This window comes from Erpetoichthys calabaricus, chromosome 17, assembly GCF_900747795.2.
Source record: "Erpetoichthys calabaricus chromosome 17, fErpCal1.3, whole genome shotgun sequence".
Classification (NCBI taxonomy): domain Eukaryota; kingdom Metazoa; phylum Chordata; class Cladistia; order Polypteriformes; family Polypteridae; genus Erpetoichthys; species Erpetoichthys calabaricus.
This window is the reverse complement of record NC_041410.2, coordinates 94,760,734-94,780,524: the sequence shown is the minus strand read 5'-3', so window position 1 is coordinate 94,780,524 and position 19,791 is coordinate 94,760,734. Positions and strand designations below refer to the sequence as shown.

The following is a 19,791-nucleotide window of genomic DNA, read 5'->3' as shown; positions in this document are numbered from 1 at the left end:
ACACATGTCCCGTTAAAAATAAAGACACGAGTTATTAGAGTGAGATTAGTTATTTTTGTTGTACAAGGGCATATTACAATTACAGACATTTTTTTAGTGTTAATACAATCATGATGCGGTCTTACTGACTGCGAAGTTTATCAAATTGTGTAGAAAAGTTAGGACGAAAGCGAAGCGTATGTCAAAAGATGAATCACTCGCTCGTGGTCGACGCGCCGGTCTCTCACTTATTCACTTGTGCGCACGCGCAGCTTGCCAATAGCCTGCTCAGGCGTGCGCGCGCGCGCCCTCTTTCGATGCCGCTCTCGCGCTCGTGCCAGCAAGCTGCAGTTCTCGAGATTCTCGGAGTTCCATTAGAGACGGCGTCGCAGGTGGTTTGTCAGCTCAGTAAAAGAAGATAATTGCACAAGAAAGAAAGAAGTGAAAACACAATAAACAAGAAAACGTCGAAAAAACAAGAAATCATTATTTAGTGACGCTGGCCCGGAGGAGGCAATCCCGACGTATGGGATTCCTACCTCGTCAAAAAGATTTCCCTACTTTTAAAGACGACGAAAGATGTCCAGCAACTGCCGAGAGTCACCTGCTGCGGACAGGTACGGGCCCATATGACGGGAGCTGTGTCCCCAACTTGTCTTTTTTAATTACTTATACCTTTCAGATTATAGCTTGTTCGGTCAAGGTGTGTGTTCTCATTATGTCTGATTTGTTTCTTGCGGTTACGTTTAACGTAGCCATTGTATATGGAAAAACGAATTTTTTCATCTGCTAGATGTATACACATACATGCGTGTGCGCTCTTATATCGTGTGTATATCATGACGTGGCGGAGTACTTTGTAATATCCTGTAAAGATAGATGTTCATATTATAGTGTCGTGACTGCTAGCATCTGGTGTATTACAGTTAATGGGGCCCAGCTTCCCTGTAGGTAAAACTACCCTCTGAATCAGGCAAAGTTTGAGCCACTTGAATAGCATGGTGTCATTTACATGTAATTTGTACTCTTGGAATTGACAGTTTAATTAGGACAACACCCAGAGTATTTAATGAAATTCCCCATAGTATCAATATGTGGGCTCTAACTGGGAAGTCTTCCATTCAGGATTTTGCCAGTCTTGTGTTTAATTTTCATGCCCTGAATGCAAGAAAGTTCAGGAAATGGCAGTAGAAGATTTATCAGTGCCTCCTCTTTAGAATTTGTATGTTCTCTCACTGTCTGGATGCTTTTTTAACAATAGACTTGCCATACTTTTAGGTACATCGGCATGGTTTGGATTTATCATAAGTGTGGGTGTGACAAACAGTGAAGTGGTGCTCCATCCAGGGTTGACTACTGTTAGGATAGACTTTGCCTCCCACATATAGAAAAATAAATGGTAAATCACTTTTTTATAAGTGACAAGTAAAGCACTAGGCTGATGATCAATCTCTACAGTTGATTCACAGTGATGCTGCTTGAATCAGGTAACAAGCAAGTTCCATTTTTAGAAACGGAAACAATTAAACTATACCTGTAAAGGACTTTCAGGTTGTGCTGTTCAGTGAGAAAACGTACAGTAGTTGATGTGTGCAGTGTGGCATCTTAATGATAATGGTAAAGGATTATAAAGCAAAAGGAGGCCAGTTCACTCCAACCCACTTACTTACAGTGTGGCCCCCAACTTGCATCAGAAAAAAATATGGACATGACATTGGCATGCACTTTAGATTTTTGGATACAATTATGATCTGTAAAAAAAAAAAAAAAAAAAGTTGGCAGTGGTTATCAGAATTCCAGGTGATGGGGTTTAAATTGCTGCCTTTATGGAATTTGTTCATTCTTCTTCTGTCCCATCTCAGTAGACATGTGGCTATATGCACAAGTGTGCTTTGCCCTGGACTGACACTATATCCAGCATTTCTCCTGCCTTGCATCAGTCTGTTGAAGCTGGAATAGGCTTTTGGATTAAGTGGGTTAAATAAATGAGTAAACACTTTTTGCTGCTGCTCTGTATTTGCATCTGGTTTGGCACACTTTTCTTCACGTTCAGGTGTTTTGCAAAATCGTTTTCCCACAGTAGTGTGCTGGTAGTTAAATGGCAAATCAAAATTGGACCATTGTGAGACTTGTGGCATGAGCTTGTAAACTGGACTGATGTGCTGTTTATAATAAGTTTCTGTCATTTTTGGGCTCTGCATCAACCCTAAAAATTGAGATTTAGAAAACCGATTGATGTGTATTGGAATTGATGTGTGTGTGCAAACAAATTCAAAAAATACCTTATTGGCTTAATAATCATATTCAATATTTATATAAAAGAAAGTTATATAACTATAAATAAATAAAAATAAGCACTAGGCTGCTTTACAGCAACACAGATATTCTGAGGACATTTTTACTTCTATGAAGTGTGGAAACTGTCCAAAATTGCTGTGTTAGGCGTGCACATACTGGGCAGGTAGATCTTATAGCCTGATTTTTAATTTTAGTATAAATATCAATTTCTTGATTATTTCAATTGATTATCTTTTCATAGATTTGGAAGGTTGAGGTACCACTTGCCGCTATCTTCTTTGCACTGCAGGAATTTATCAATCATCCTTTTGTATTGATTTTGATCGCCATGTGGTGTTAAGGATTTGTGTGTATTTAAGATGCTTTATAGTAATGTTGTTTAGATTACTTGTAAGGAGGTGCTCAGCTGGCACGAGGGATTCATGGGTAAGGGCAACAACAGAGATTGAAAAGATATCAAAAACCTACTGATAGCCTCCAGAAGAGAGTAAGACAGAGCTACACTTTCAGCAGAAAGGGTTCTGCATATGTGAATGGGGCCACAAAAACATTGCTGAGAGTGGATTGCCCCTAGTTTGTACGTGAATTTCCCATTGGGATTAATAAAGTATCTATCTATCTATCTATCTATCTATCTATCTATCTATCTATCTATCTATCTATCTATCTATCTATCTATCTATCTATCTATTATGCCCCAGAAGAGTGATAGTCAGGAGCACCAATGTGAAAAAATGTGAAGCGGCATGGAGCAAGGCATGTACTTTTCACCCAGAATGGCAGATGACCTGGCAGTTTCCTGGTTTGTCTAACTCTTCTTTTCAGAGAGTGTGAGGGTGTGGAGAAAATGAGGGAGTCTGTGGGACCATGCTGCTCATCAGGTAGTACGAGCAGATTTTTGTGTTGTCTTGAGACCTCACTTAAGGGTGCAGAGACGCCTGGAGCAAATAGCAGGCTACCCCTGAACAGAAGTGACCTTGATAGGGGGTATACATCCACCTTTGAGTCAGAGGCCACCTGAGGGCAGAATCAGGAGGAGAGCAGGGTAAACACTCACTGAAATAATATCAAAAAGAGAGGCCTAGGTCAGGACAGAATAAAAGAAGACCCAACCAAATAGACCGAGATTCAAGTTCAGCTTCAGAGGGCCCAGAAAACTAGCGGGGTTTATTCTTGATCTTCCGTTACTTTGTGTTCTCCCTTTTTGTTTCCATCTGTGTTACTTAGTTAAACAAGTTTCCATATTTTTGTGCCTTTTGTCTCTTGTTTTATGTGCTGGATATGGAGGACTGGCACGATGACCTCCTCCTATCACATATGTTGCGAGTACATGAATGCATCCACTTTTAATTTTTCACAGGGAGTTAAGCAAATAAACTGAATGATCTTTTACACCTGACACTCCCATTTTGCATGTTAAGAAATACTTTTTGGAGTTTTTTTTTTTCTGGAAGGTATAAAGTAACACTACAGCTTTGGAATGTGATATTGTTTCACATAAAATTGTTAGCATTAACTTGTGGTAACAAGAAAAAAAGATCCTTTCAGAATCTGCTTGAATAACAAAAACTTCCTTGGTTTGTAGTAGTTTGCATAACATTGTAAAAAGCAATTTAAAATGTTTAAAGATTGAGTTTCATATTTCTTAGGCACAAGAAACTTAAAAATAATAGACTCTGAATCATGAAGGTAGAAGCTTTAGTGTCAGTGTTATGAAATTGGATTCCTAGCAGGTTCATTGGCACGATTCAAAAAGAAATACAAAGACAAAACATTCCACGTGGGACAAGAATGCTAGTGAAATCATTCATATGTAAGTAACTTAGCAGGACTCTTGACTCTTTTAGAATATACTATGTTAATCACATGAAGTAAATTCTGATATGTCAATAATGATCCTGCAAACCTATATGTACAGAAACCTGTGAAATTTGTCAACACCCCTATTTGGAACAGGGACAAAAACAGTTCAGAAAGCCCTAGATAATCTTCAATACTAGGCAGACTCTTAGAAAAATTGAATTTTAAATTAGACAAATATAAAGTGGTAGATACAGGTAAATAGAACATGAATTATAAATGCTGCATTGGCAGTGCAGATCTGCTGGGACCAAATGCTGGAAATCTTTCACAGGTTTAGGCTGAGAACAAATCATATCCTTAAAGTAATACTCCTCCCAAAAATTTTTTCTTTTTGTTTATATGTTACATATGCTACTGGACAAAAGTTTTAGAACACCGCAGTTTTTCTTTATATGAAATGCAATGAATGACCTAAAATGGTGAAAAGGTAAGCTGTAAGCTGCTGGGCTAGCAAAAACTGAAAAAAGTGAAATTTCAGAATATTACAAAAGGGTTTTCTTCAGCAATCAATTAATAGGTTGCAACCTGCAGATGTTCTGCAGCAATTAAGGTAAATTAAGCCTTGCAAGTTGAAGCAAACAATTTGCACAAGTGTCCCAACTTCTGTTGATTACTTAAAACCCCTCTGTCTTTCTTAAATCAGAGTTGGAACAGACTGTGTTTCTACTCTCTCTGAAGTACTACTTGGATTATAGTACACTGTAGAAAGTTGTGAATTCCAGTGATAATGGCAAGAAAACAGCAATTAACAAATTAAATGAGACAGAGCATTATTACTTTTATAAGTGAAGGCCTTTCATTTAGAGAAACTGCAAAAAAAAAAAAAAAAAATCAAAAGTGTCAGTGAGTAGCGTGGTGTCCTACACAATCCAAAGGCAATTGAAAACTGGAAGAGATCTGGCAGACCCTAAGTCACAACCCAATCATAAGACAATTTCTGAGGGTCACCAGGTTGCTCAGTAGGTGCCTCACAGCACAACAGCTTTAAGCTCAGTTTAACTGTGATTAAGAAAAGCAAGTCTCGGTTTCAACTGTGAAGAGGAGACTCTATCCTGCAGTTTTGACAGGGCGAGTGGCAGTGAGAAAGCCATTCCTTAAAGGAGAAAATAGGGCCTTGAAATACTGGCTGTGGACTAGATAGATAGATAGATAGATAGATACTTTATTAATCCCCAAAGGGAAATTCACATACTCCAGCAGCAGCATACTGATAATAACAATATTACATTAAAGAGTGATAAAAATAGAGTGCAAATTAAAAAAAAGCAAGGTGGAGAGTGCAAGGCAGGTATAACAGACAATAATCTTGTATAATGTTAACGTTTACCCCCCCCGGGTGGAATTGAAGAGTCGCATAGTTTGGGGGAGGAACGATCTCCTCAGTCTGTCAGTGGAGCAGGACGGTGACAGCAGTCTGTCACTGATGCTGCTCCTCTGTCTGGAGATGATCCTGTTCAGTGGATTCTCCATGATTGACAGGAGCCTCCTCAGCACCTGCAGACTGGAAGAAAGTTGCACAGACCGATGAATCAAAATGTGAAATCTCCATCACTCAGGGCGTTTGTATGCCGTCAAGTTGGTGAAAGGATGGCTCCTCAATGTGTGACACCAACTGTCAAGCATGGAGGAGGAAGTGTGATGGTCTGGTGTTCTTTTGCTGGAAGCAGACAGAGTTGGTGACTTGCGTTCTGAATCAAAAAGGTTACCACAGTTTGGCTGTTATATCAGTAAAAGGTGGCTACTTTGGTGAATCAAAAATTTGAATACAATTTTGTATGCCAAATGATTGCTTGATTTATTTTTTGTTTGCCATTCTTGATTTAATGAAACATTAATACATTTAAACTGCATGCATTTTCATAAAAACTGAAAAAATGGGGGTGTTCTAAAACTTTTGACCAGTGGTGTACTCCATGTATTTTGTAGTAGTGCCTGAGAAAACTTTTTAATCTCGTGCTTTCTTGGAGAAAGTATGTAAGAGAGATTGTCATCACACAGGATCGATAGGTGACCAACACTGGACAGAGGCAAATACTATGAAAAACATCCACGGAAAAACCAAAAAAAAAAACTTGCGTAACTCGTGTTAAATAATCCACATGTCTTTTATACAGTCACTAGCTCAAAACGGGCAATTCTAACAGATGTGTTTGTTTGACGCACCATAAACATAATTGTTGTAAAAAACTGAAGAAGATGTGAGAAAGGATTGAGGAGAAATATTTAAAGTATTTTTTTTTTCTGTAACAATCAGTGTTTAAAGGCAACTACTTAAATGTTTTTTGGTTTTATATGGTGTACACGGAACTTTCGAATCAAGGTGGATAAAACTGAATTTTTATGAGCTTCAAATATCCCAACCAGTCTTTTGACTGGCATGACAGTAGTGGCCCATATAGCATATATACAGTAATTGCAAAACCTGGAAGAAATAGTCTGACAGCTGCCCTGTTGGTCCCCTAATGTTATTTGAGAAATGCTTAGAACAATTTAAAAATTAATCTCATTGGCATGTTATTTGGAAAAGCATGAAAAGCTGTTCAGAATAGGGTGCAATACAACAAAGTCATGGAATGCAGATATCTTACCAACCCACAGATTAACTTGGCATTAAGCATTGATGACATTAGCTAATGTACTTTTAAGATTAATATTTTTGCGTGTGAGAAAAAGATTATTTTTTCCAATTAACACATTTCTTCAAAACTGAACAGAGAAACATTCTCTTTGTTGTCATGCTAACCAAGGTGTTATCAGGTAGGAGCAACTTGCTAGTCAGGATGTTGACTCTCCGGCTGTTGTGAAGAGATGGCTGATCTCAAGATCGGGGGACTCATAAAGTCTAACACCATCAGTGAATTGTGTTTGTTTTAATATTGTTCTTCATTAATTAGACTCAACCTTGATACATGTCTTATCATTCACCTTCTTATATTAATGATTCCACCATAGCTATTTTTGTCTCATTTCACATTTTGTCCAATCTCAGATTTATTTTCTCCATCTAGCTACCTTTTAACATTTTCATTTGCAATACGCATCAGATGCCACTGGGACCTAAGAGGCTCTTGCATGTAGTCCCTAGGAAGTGTATTCCTTCCAAACCCCTAATTCACTTTCTACAGGCATAAACTAAATATTTACACTGCTGGCTAACAATTTTAGAATGCCCCCATTTTTCCAGTTTTTTATTGAAATGTATGCAGTTTGAATCCAGTACATGAAATAGTAAAAAGGTAAGCAGTAAAACTGTCAGATATTTAAAAAAAAAAAAAAAAAAAGTTCCCAAAAACTGGAAAAATAATGTCATTTTCAGAATAACACAAAAAGGCCTTCTGCAGGGAACAAGTAATGAGCTAACAACTAACTTTTCGGCATCACTGGAAGATAATAATTAAGCCTTGAAGGTTGAGGCAGGCAAGTCCTACACGTGTCCCAACCTTTGTTGATTCCTTATAAACCCTCCGTCTCTATAAAAGCAGAGTTGGACCAAACTCTGTTCCTCATTTAAACATTTTAGGCAATCACAATGATTTATTTATAAATATTTTGAAACTTGGTTATCTAAAAAAAATCACATTTACAGAACAGTTTTGATAAGAGCAACAGGTCATTTGGCCATAATTTGTTGTTTCATACTGACTTAATATCTAAAATAAACAGAATATCTTTAAAAAGCCGTTCCACCTAACACGTTATCATCTCCTATTCACCCAGTTTTACCAAAATGTTACTGAGGTAACTATATCTATGGTTCTTCATTGAAGAAGACATTTACTCATATTTGTGCAGGAGCTAATGCTATTGGATATCTAAAAGTCTTAATTACCACAGCATCTGGAAATTTCCTAGGGTATATGGAAGTTGTGTTATCCATCCATTATCCAACCCGCTATATCGTAACTACAGGGTCATGGGGGTCTGCTGGAGCCAATCCCAGCCAACACAGGGCGCAAAGCAGGAAACAAACCCCGGGCAGGGCGCCAGCCCACCACAGAAGTTGTATTATCTTTGTGTGATAACTGAAAATACTAGTAGTGTTTGTTTTCCCAATTCCTTTGATGGGTCTTTACTTATACAGGGGTATCTTCTACATGGGATGATTAGCATTAGCTGCAAGTAAATACATGTATATTTTTTTTTAATTAGACCAGTAACCTTGAAAAAATAATTTAATATATTAGATTACCAACATTATTGTGTTTCTTGTTTGCCTAAATGCTTTGTTGGGAAACAAAAATACAGTATTCATATAGTTAATAACAGTGAACCTGTCCAGGTAACTATATATACAGGTAGCACCTTTCAAAGTAGATACTGTATTGAAGTATTCTAATTTTTTTTTCTTTCCAATTTGAACATCTCTTAATTGTAAGTTAGGATGTTCAAGGAAATGCTTACACCATTCACAGAGACATATGCACACTCTCCTCTCTGATAGATAAAAGGGCAATCCATACTTAAACTACATCCACACAACCATGTTTTCTTTTAAAAACACAAACATTAGTCTTTGTTTTCACCTTTTGTGAACCACTTGAAAACTGAGACTTTTGAAAACGCTCTCCAGAGTCGGATACTTCTGAAAACATCCGCTCAGCATTGCAATGTGGACCTTTAAAAATGCAGACTGTTAATGGTACTCTGATTTGTTTGTGCTTATTATGTAGCCCTTCCCTAATTGGATCCTGATTACTGATTCCCTAATTACTGAATTTCTTAGAATAAGGAAATAATAAATAATAGCTCACTAAACAATGAGATCTGTTGAAGGTAAAAATGGACTGATTGTGGAATTGGTTGGAACACAAATTCACAGCCACAGGGCCCCTTAAGTAAGACTGAACTTGGGATCCACTGCACTTCATTAATTTTTTTAACCCCAATTTTCTATTACATCATTAAAAGTGGAATGAGCTGGTTGCAATTGATACAAAGGCTGAAATCCTCCCTGAACACGCTGTCAGTCCAAATCAGACACTTGGGCCATTGTAGAGTCCCCAATTAATCAGACCTTCAAATCTCTGGGGATAAGCATATCTTCAGAAAACCTAGAAATGCATACGTAACTCTGTTCAACTCATTTTCTTTTTTGTTGCTCTGAACTATTTAAGATATTTTCTCTTGTGTTTTTTATTCAGCTTGTTACTAGTCAAGTTTAAAGTGAGTGCCATCCTGTCATGTAAATATCATTTTAGACAGTGTATATTTTTATATATTATGTTAATGGTTGCAAGTAGTTATAATAATGCTATGCTATATATTGTATAATGCGGTCTGTATTCGTAGTGCACATCAGACTTCTTATTAATACCATAAGGGGAAAAATTCTGGCTGTTCCCTATTCTTAGAAGCTGTCCATAAAAGCTCTTTATCTTTCATAGTATTTGCTCATGGATAGCACCAGACCAATCAAAACCTATTCAGTCATTTGTTTAATCTTTAACATACGTTTGTGTAATCACCCATGCTGTCACCTTTTTTGTTTTTTTTTTTTCCCCACAAGCGGTTGTCCATGATGTCAGCATTTGTAAGGTAAAGAATGTAATTTGACAAACATGGAAATACAAAAATGTTAGATGCTAATGCTTAAGAAGTGTTCCATATGATTATACAAATCAAGGCCAATACACTGCTGTTAAGAAGTATGTTGTAAAATGCAATTTGAATTGAAAATCTGTAGGCTAGTGATTCTTTAATTAAATATGAAGTTTCTATTTAGCCAGACTCTATCATTTATATGCAAAGTATAAGAATGAGCTTTTTTTTAAAAAAAATCGTGACATTTTCTGTTTATTCTGCAGCATTATTACCCCAAACCTTCAGTCCAGCATTCAAGAATGCATGGAAGCTCTGGATCTCTTTCTTAACAACCAGTTTGATGAAAGCTTAGCAAAGCTGTTTCCAAGGTGAGCTTTTGTTGCATGGCTTGTATCTTTCTTTGCTTCAAGCAATTGTCTATTCAATACTTTATGATTTGTGTCAAATTAAGAGGCAATTTTCTAGGTCTCTCTTAACAGAAGATTTAAAATGAACATCTTTCTTGATAACAAAAGAGAACTGTGAAATCTTTATTTAACTGCACAAGTACAAGATAGCTGATACCTTAACCATTTTTGACTAGAGCACCAATGGTTATGCAGTGTGTTTATTCTGATGAGAGGTTAAATGAACTAAAATTGGATAATATAGTGTGGTGCCCATTGAAGAAAAAAGTTTTTTATGCATTCATTGTACTTCAGATGTTATATTTTATACACCCATTTTCTTACTGCATATTATTGCTTAGGAGTTAAAGCAGCTAACATGACTATATGAAAGAAACATAGGATACTAAATAGAATGCACAAGATCAGATGAAAACTATTCAGCTTTACTGATAAATGGATGGCACTTTTTAACATTCTAAAATTCTAATCCTGTACCTTTTGTGGTGAGAAAGAGAAAGCACTGTACAGACTAAATGCCAGAGTGAGTTAAGAGGTTGCTTCTTCACATACACTATGACTTGGTGGCTTGTAGACAGTGGTTCCCACTTTTCCTTCCGAATTGATAAAATAAGCCATTTTGAATTTTTCATATTTGCTTCATAAGAATTTTCATGTATGCATATAATTTGTATGAGCTGAATTTCAGTTTTTTTATTTTTATTAATATCTATAATAATAAAAGGCAAAGCCCTCACTGACTGACTGACTGACTGACTCACTCACTCACTCACTCACTCACTCACTGACTGACTGACTGACTGACTGACTGACTCACTCACTCATCACTAATTCTCCAACTTCCCGTGTAGGTGGAAGGCTGAAATTTGGCAGGCTCATTCCTTATAGCTTACTTACAAAAGTTAGGCAGGTTTCATTTCGAAATTCAAAGCGTAATGGTCATAACTGGAACATATTTTTTGTCCATACACTGTAATGGAGGAGGCGGAGTCACGTATCGCGTCATCACGCCTCCTACGTAATCACGTGAACTAAAAACAAGGAAGACATTTACAGCACGAGTCACACGCGGGAACGAAGGTAAATGACGTTAATTTTTGACTGTCTTTTAATACTGTGTAAGCATACATATTAACACATGTGCAATTAAACGTGTGCATTTACGGGGTGATTTCTCAGGCTTAAAAGCTCACCTTTTATCAAACGCAGGAAGAAAGGTAACTGACGTTGTTCACTGTCTTTTAATACTGTGTAACCATACATATTAACACATGTCCAATTAAACGTGTGCATTTACGGGGTGATTTCTCAGGCTTAAAAGCTCGCCTTTTACTAAAAAGGTAAATGCAAAACTATTTTCAATCAGTTTATTGAAACGCTCCCGTTAAGGATTGCAATAACATATTCGCAAGATAAAAGAACGAAGTAGGGGGAAATGGAGGAAGAGCCGCAAACAGCGAAGAGCAAAAAATTAATTAAACAATTGAGAACGGAGCGAGTTAAGCATACAAGCATGTTCATAAGGGAAACAAAGCACGGTGTAAAACGTAAGTTTAAATTAAGTTTATAGAAACGCTCCCGCTGCGGATTGCGATAACATATTCGCGAGATAAAAGTTTAATGAGAGGACACGAGGTATAAACGAACCACACGCCGTGGCACAACGTTAGGGGCAACAGTTTCAACCATTCTATGATCTGCTTCTCGCAACTGAAAGACGGCACATGGCGGATGTTAGCCGACTTGCTGACCGCAACGTTAGGGGCTTCAACTATGGCGCTGACGCCACATCTCAGTGCCAACACTTTGCAGACTGTACTTAAAAGACACGCCCTCCTCACTGGACAGTTAAAAACACCAATCAAACTAACGATGACATCAAGTATTACCCAATCAAAAGTAGGAAAGGAGGCATCTTCATAAAATGCGTGTGGGATGATTTGCATGAGACGCTGCTTTAAAAAAAAAATGATAAAAAAAATACGGGATAAATCCCGTCCAGTATTGATTCAAAACGGGACGTGCAATTTCATTCTCAAACGCGGCACGATTCCGTATTTCAAAGGACGGGTGGCAACCCTACACTGGCAGGTAACCACCCATACAATCAGATTGTGATTCAGACTAGGAATGCAATGAATGTAATTACCCCGATCTACATACAAGGTGAAAGTCTTGCAACATTCAAAGATGATGGTTTGGGATAAGTACACCATACAACATAAAAGAACTTATGAAGCCTTGAACCGAAAAAAGCAAGATCTCAGAGATCGTAAAAAAAAAAATAGGAGGTAATGTCGTTTTACTCGCTGTACATTTTACTCAAACATTACCAGTTATTCCACGAGGGAGACCAGCAGATGAACTCAACGCGTGTTTAAAATCCATGCTTCTCCCACGCTCGGTTATATGTCGCGTGTTCTCGGGTAGGTGCACCAAAAAATGTATACATTTAAGCATGTAATGGGCAAACAAAAAATGAGGTATACCCAAAGGCACTGCAGTAGTACTTAATGTAACTTTACTTCTTAAATGTTAATGTTTTACTGTTTAATAATTTATACGCTTCTTATATGTTGTTCAAATTCTTTTATCAAAATACCACTGACAGCGCAATGCACGATAACATGGAGTGAATACACCATACGCATCCGCCCACGGCTGCCCTGCTCTGCGCAGATAGGAGTTGATTCTACAATAAAATAAAATAAACATAAAAAGAGTAAAACAATCATCACCCATAAAGCGGATAGTAGACGTGACGTACTATATGTGTACCACATTTCAAGTGTATAGGTGAAACGGTTTGCGAGCTACAGGTCATTTAAAATCCTGGACAGACACACAAATTGCCACGGTAGCAAATTACAGAAGAAGATTTTACTGTTTAATAATTTATATTTATATGAAAAGTGCTTCTTATATATTACTTCATATTCTCATATGATAATGATGTTAATGTTTATATTGATTTCTGTGTTATTAAAACTGCATGTATGTGTGTATATGTGTATATATATATATATATATATATATATACTAGCAAAATACCCGCGCTTCGCAGCGGAGAAGTAGTGTGTTAAAGAGGTTATCAAAAAAAAAGGAAACATTTTAAAAATAACGTAACATGATTGTCAATGAAAGCCCGTTTCAGTCAGTAAGTCTTGTGTGTGTTTATGTATGTGTGTATATATATGTAGATGTGTATATGTAGATATGTATATATATGTATATGTATATAAATGTTTATGTGTGTGTGTATATTATATATATAATATATATATATATATATAAAAGACAGCAACAGTTATAACAATGACAACACAATTACATTGACAATCATGTTACGTTATTTTTAAAATGTTTCCTTTTTTTTTCATAACCTCTTTAACATACTACTTCTCCGCTGCGAAGCGCGGGTATTTTGCTAGTATGTAAATAAACATAGAGTTAAATTATACTGATTATATTAATGAAACCAAAAAATAATTTTAATTCTAGTGCTTATTGCAACTAAACTGTTGATATCATTCATCTGTTTCCCAAAGATAATGCCAAAAGGTGTTATTGGGGCGGAGTGATGGCTCTGAGGCTAAGGATCTGTGCTGGTATCCAGAATGTTGCTGGTTCCAATCCCCGTCACTGCCAAAAGAGATCCTACTCTGCTGGGCCCTTGAGCAAGACCCTTAACCTGTAATTGCTCCAGGGGCGCTGTACAATGGCTGACCCTGTGCTCTGACCCCAAGGGGTATATGCGAAAACTAACAAATTCCTAATACAAGAAATTGTATAAGGTGAAATAAAGAACAAAAAAGAAAAACAAGATAATTTCAACTTGGGGATTAGCATAGTAATATCAAATAAGACAGTCTGATGACCTTGTCCACAATTTAAAAGAAATTGTTTCTTTTTTTCCTTTTAATGCACAGTGTTGCAAGAGTTTTCACCCACAGAGTGTCATCTTTTTATTATGGGACTGGACTATAGTAATTAATGCAGGATATTCAAAATAAACCATAGTGTATAACACATGATTTCTGGGGACTTAGTGCAAAACATCAAAGAAAATGTTAATTGTGTGATTGATTACATGCTCCTTTTGTGTTGTGTGTCTTGTTCATACATCTTTGTTTAAGCATGCTGTCTTTTATAACATTGTGCATTCCTTTTATCTTCTCAAAAATGGCTGACCATTGCTATCCATTCCGTGTACTTAATTGAATTGCTTTAATTCCATGTGCTTTACTGTAGTACTGGGATGTTGTACCGTGTTAGCCATTATGAATGTAGAGAAAAGTCAAGCAAAATGACACCTTTTATTGGCTAACTAAAAAATTTACAATATGCAAGCTTTCGAGGCAACTCAGGACCAAACACTGACTTACACCCCTCACATGGACTTTTCACACTACTGCCATCCAAGAGAAGATACTGCAGCATCAAAGCCAGATCTGCCAGGCTGCAGATGAGTTTTTACCCCCAAGCTGTTAGACTCCTTAACACCAGGCTGCCCCCTGGGACCTTCCACACAGCCTCAACCACCTCTAAAAACAGAACTTTTATACATGTGAACCACTGTCCTGCAAAGATGAGTGTGCAAGTAGAGAAGAACTGAAAATCTCCTACTGACCTTTAAGTATTTTGACACTCTTGTTATCCTTCTGCTGTGAAACATTCTGACCTGTCATTGTTTACACATATCTTAAACAACAATTATCATACACTGATAATTTCTGTATTATCTATTATTTATTATTTATTTATTATATTACATATCTTTCACATCAATATTGCTGCTACTTCTTTGTCTTTGTCTTGTCTTTGTGCAATGTCTTGTCTTGTTTGTGTTTTAATTTTAATTTAAATTTTAATTCTATTTTTAAATTATTATTTGCACGTCATGTTGTTACACTGTGGACCCTGAGCTTCGCAATTTCGTCTATCTGTATACTTGCATATAGTTGAGATGACAATAAAGTTCACTTTGACTTTTGACTTTGAAAAATGTATTTCCTGAACCTCCCCTCCTGACATACAGACAACCACCAAACCTTAAGCAACTAGTTGTCCGAAGCTCCCTAAGTGAACCAACAGAAAATGGCACATCTCCCTGCCTACAGAAAAGATGTAAAACATGTGCCCACATTTATAATACAGACCGTATAGTTATACCACACTGCCGACTAGCACATCACATAAAGGGATAATTTTCCTGCAGATCATCTAATGTGGTCTACCTAATTCTCTGCATGAAATGTCCTGACACTGCACTCTGTGGGATAAACTGGACAAACACTCTGCCAGAGAATGAATTTACACAGGTTCTACATTAAACGTGGCAACACAGATATTCCTATTGTGGACCACTTCAACAGCCATGGACACTGTGAGAGGGACTTTAAAGTCACAGTGCTTATGGGCAACTTCAACACACAGCAAGAAGAGAAAAGAATGGGAAGTTAAACTCATGCTAAAATTTAATACATTACAACATGGTTTGAATAGAGACAAGAGTTTTATGGCCAGATATGAGGATTGTTTGCATCTCTCAGACTGACACAGACAACCTGTCTACAGACCCATATTGTTTTGAAAAACTCATCAGAAACTTCAAAAGACTTTTTTGGACAGTTATCTTATCCAAAGATTTTGACCATACATTGTTCTCTTTCTTGTTAAATGAACCCTAGCCTGAAGGAATCTATTAATTTTTTACATTTAAGATTTCTCACTTAAAGATTTACCAATGTTGTTTCTTGTCCTAGTGTGTATATAAACACGGGGAACTCCAGTTTCTGTATTACATCTTGCCTGAAGAAGGGGCCTGAGTTGCCTTGAAAGTTTGCATATTGTAATCTTTTTAGTTAACCAATAAAAGGTGTCATTTTGCTTGACTTTTCTCTCTGTGATTTACTGAAAGTACCAACAGAGTAGTCCAGCTAACTAATCTGAAGGTAATGTTATATTGAACACCTGAAGACATGACTCGTGCATCTGAAAGAAAATGAGCATCAGGAATGAAGTTTTGTCATGTGCTCTAACCAGGATACAGTTCTGTTTGCTTAGGTTACACCCCACAGCAGTGATTGCCTGCAAGGAGGTAAATATGGGTGGGACTGCAAAGTCCTGTCCTTTTGACTTTTCAGAGAGTGCAGAGCAAGATTCACAGATTACAACAGGTTATATCCTAAGAAGTATACACTGATAGGAGTGTAAAAGAGAAAATTTCTACCTTTACACTCAGTTCCCCACTTACTAAAATGAGATGACTTTTATTATGCTGTTGTCATTTACAAAATACAGCTGAGTTATTAGAGGTGTGTTCTGTTCCAGGCACATTTGGACTTCATTAAAGTGTATCAGCTGTAATTTATCTAAGCGTGCATTGTTGTAGCAGGAGCATGAAAACGGAATCATTTTTATTTGTCGTCAGATCTCTTGGGGACCAGAAATGTAATTTGGCAGTGTGTTTAAAGATACAAACTAGAAGCCACAGAGTGTTTGGGTGAAATACCACTTCTAATTTTTTTGTGATATCTTAAGGTGGTTATATACCTGGTACTTAAATTGGCTATCTTTAAATTGTATTGAATTGTTGTCACCTTGAAAGTTACCAAATTTTGGCTGCAAGTGGCTAAGTTTAATTCCTGCTAGTTTTGTAATATGTCCCTGACATACCGCTTTTACCTGTCTGTAGTGTAAAGTGCAGTGATGACTGTTGTATTTGAAATCACAATGTTGCATGTGTAGATCCTTACTGTGTGACCTAGACTGAGTCACTTTATCTGTCAGAGTCTATGTGGTACCTTAATATTTATTTCTAAAAGCTACATTTTGTGAGATGGCACCTTGTTGCAAAAGTTATTATGAATAATCAAGATTGACTGAATGCTCAACGTCAGAAGCTCTAACTCTATACTTACCGTACTGTTTGTCTCTGACTCAAGGCACAATAAATATAAATGTTAATCAATTAACTTTATAATAATTCTGTATGAAAATGGCTATTTTTGAATATTTTACTCAAAATTACTAGGACGGTAGTAGTTGTTTTTATCTGCAAAGATTGGCTTCAGCTCTGGTTTGGACTCAAAATGTATAAGAAAATTTTAATAAAGCATTTTGTTTATAGAGACATACTTACAAAAATCATTGGCTCGAAATGCTTATAACCTGATCATAACCAATGTTTTTGGACCTCTGTCTAGACTTCTTGTTTCCTCTTCCTACAGGATTAAACAAAGCATGTATCATGCCCTTGTCTATGCCATCATTTTGGAAATGCAAGCCATGATGACATTTGAGCACTCTGACATCATTACTGCAGGCAGTGTCATGAAGGAAGCACAGGATGTGTGTCAGAGGTATGTTGCAAGTACTGCAGAAATGAAATTGAGCCTAGGAGTGGAACTAAACTACTGCTGCTTTACTTCTGTTTTGATTTATGAAGGAGAGCTTAAAAGTGTGAAGAATATGTTGCTTAAGAGTGAACTCGGTATATAAGAGATGGCCTTAACTAAAAAAATAGCAAAGGTCATAAAGGAAATTGCTACACTGAAATGCGCTCATATAAGCTTAGCCACTATGGGCCTGTTTGTCATGATTTGTTAGTTGAGGTTACAAAATTAAAGGACAGAAAATAAAATGTAAAACTCCAAGAGAGAAACCTTATGTGGATTGTGAATTTTCAAACTGGAAGTTATCCCAAAGCTCCTGTCAGTGCTTGAAAATATTTTATATCGATTCACTACAGTAAATGTCACAGAAACTCTGCTGGATTTCAGTCTTGTATGTAGTGTTCCTTATCCTGATTCAAAGAACATATTTTGAATGATTATTATTAAGTACATACTGTGTGACAAGAGTTGCAACATATGACGCTCTTGAGACAGCCAAAAGTAATTAAACATGTTGTATTTGCTGTATGTTAAATGAAACGGAACATAAAAGAGGGGTATACAGGGAGAGAACAAACTGCAACTGATAATGAATCAAAACTTTGGTATCCATCTGGACCTCCCTTTACCAAATGTCTGTCTGTCAAAAAAAGGGTGGCTTTCCCAATTACCCACAAGGCAGGGCCCATTAAAGCCCGTTGTGGCACTTCTTGTGTGATTTTTGGGCTATACAAAAATAAATTGTATTGTATTTCTCTTACCCCAAAAAATCACCTCCTGTCTATTCTCTCTCTCTCTCTCTCTCTCTTAAAGCCTGGGCCTTTTCACTGCACTCTGATCACTTCACCCCAATACTCCTTTTTACTTTACTCAGTGAGACCACTGGCCTCTAAGGTAGCTTTGCGACTCTCTCTCTAAGCAACAATCTGAATTGCCTCTGTGGTTATAGACAGCCCTGTTTTGGCTATAGAAACACCAGACTAAAATTGACTGTAGTTGTTCCATTTGTCCATGTACCAACCACCCCCTCCCTTGGCCCAACGCAGTGTAATCTTTAAAAGGCCTGGTTTCTGCAACAGCTTATTAGCTGCCTGTTTTCTTAAATGAAAATATCCATGCTCTTTAAAAAGAGGAATTTTGTCTTTTCTAGTGGTCAGGAGGTCATGTGGCTTCTTTCCAGCACATCATGTAAATAATCAAGTGTTGAATTTCTTATCCTGTAACTTCCTGAGGGATTCTCAAACGTCTTCCTAAATGGTGGATCTTGATTTCCAACAGCACGTCTCTTTAAACCCAAAGATACTTTGTTTTTTAAATGGCGCTGTGGTCACTGGCGAGATTTTTTTTTTTTTTTCAGCCTGAATAAGTTTTATTGATCATGAACCATGCCATAGCTTTCCTAACATAGTGGTGTGGAGCATTATTCCTACTGAAAAACCCACTCACAAGCTAGGGACACTGTTGTATGAAGGGATGCACCTTGTCAGTAGTAGTCTTCTGGAATCCTGTGGCATTTAAGATTTGTTCTGCTTTTTATGTAGGATCCAATTTGTATCATGAAAACAAAAACTACACCATTACACTGCCACCTACAGCCTGCATTGTTGATGATGGACAAGTGGATTCAATAAAGTTATGGGTATTTTGACAGTCTGCCCATTAAGTCCAATCATCATTAATTAGGATTTCACAGACCAGCCAAACTCTTACAGTCCTTTATTATCAAGTGTGTATATGTTTCTTAGTTGGGTTGGAAGTAATTCTTCCTCATTTTAAGCATTATTTTATCTTAAAATCCCAAACTTGCTTAGCTGGTTTAAGGTTGCTGGGAACAGAGGTTATTTCTATCAGCACTGGATGCTGCCCATCACAGGACACACTCGTGCAGACAACCATACCCACTCATGGAGGCAATTTAGTGTGCATTTAGAATTTACACTTCAAAGCGTGGGGCTTTTCATTTTAGTTTGCTTGTCAGTAACCACATATTTCAGAAGGTAAACAAGCAACCTGTGTCAAATGCCTTTGGGCAAATGTTGTAAAATTTATGAGCAATGCCCTTGTGACCAAGCATCTTTTTATGTATATGGGTTAATTAAGAGAATTTTAAAATATTTTCATAAAACTTTTTACCCCAGCATTTTGTCTTGTTATTAGCATGCTTACACTTTAAATCAAATTAAACTGAAGAATTCAGTAAATAAACATAGAAAGAGTCTTGCCTCCCTGTAGCTATCTAAAATGACATTACGGATTACTAATACTGTCATAAGAAAACCTGGTCTACTTTCCTGATATTGCCTCAG

General features: G+C 36.9%; 1 protein-coding gene across 2 annotated transcripts in view; it reads left to right on the top strand.

Moving 5' to 3' along the window:
* Positions 1-270: 270 nt before the first annotated feature.
* Positions 271-19,791, top strand: part of zgc:158403 (tetratricopeptide repeat protein 39A) — a 50,108-nt gene continuing 30,587 nt past the window's right edge. Inside the window, exons 1-3 of one of the 2 annotated variants that reach the window (XM_028823905.2) lie at positions 271-596; positions 9,945-10,049; positions 17,321-17,452. In XM_028823905.2, the coding sequence (XP_028679738.1) occupies positions 559-596; positions 9,945-10,049; positions 17,321-17,452 (275 nt within the window). In that variant the 5' untranslated portion in view covers positions 271-558. The remainder of the gene's footprint in view (positions 597-9,944; positions 10,050-17,320; positions 17,453-19,791) is intronic. The other variant, XM_051920580.1, reaches the window with a different exon arrangement.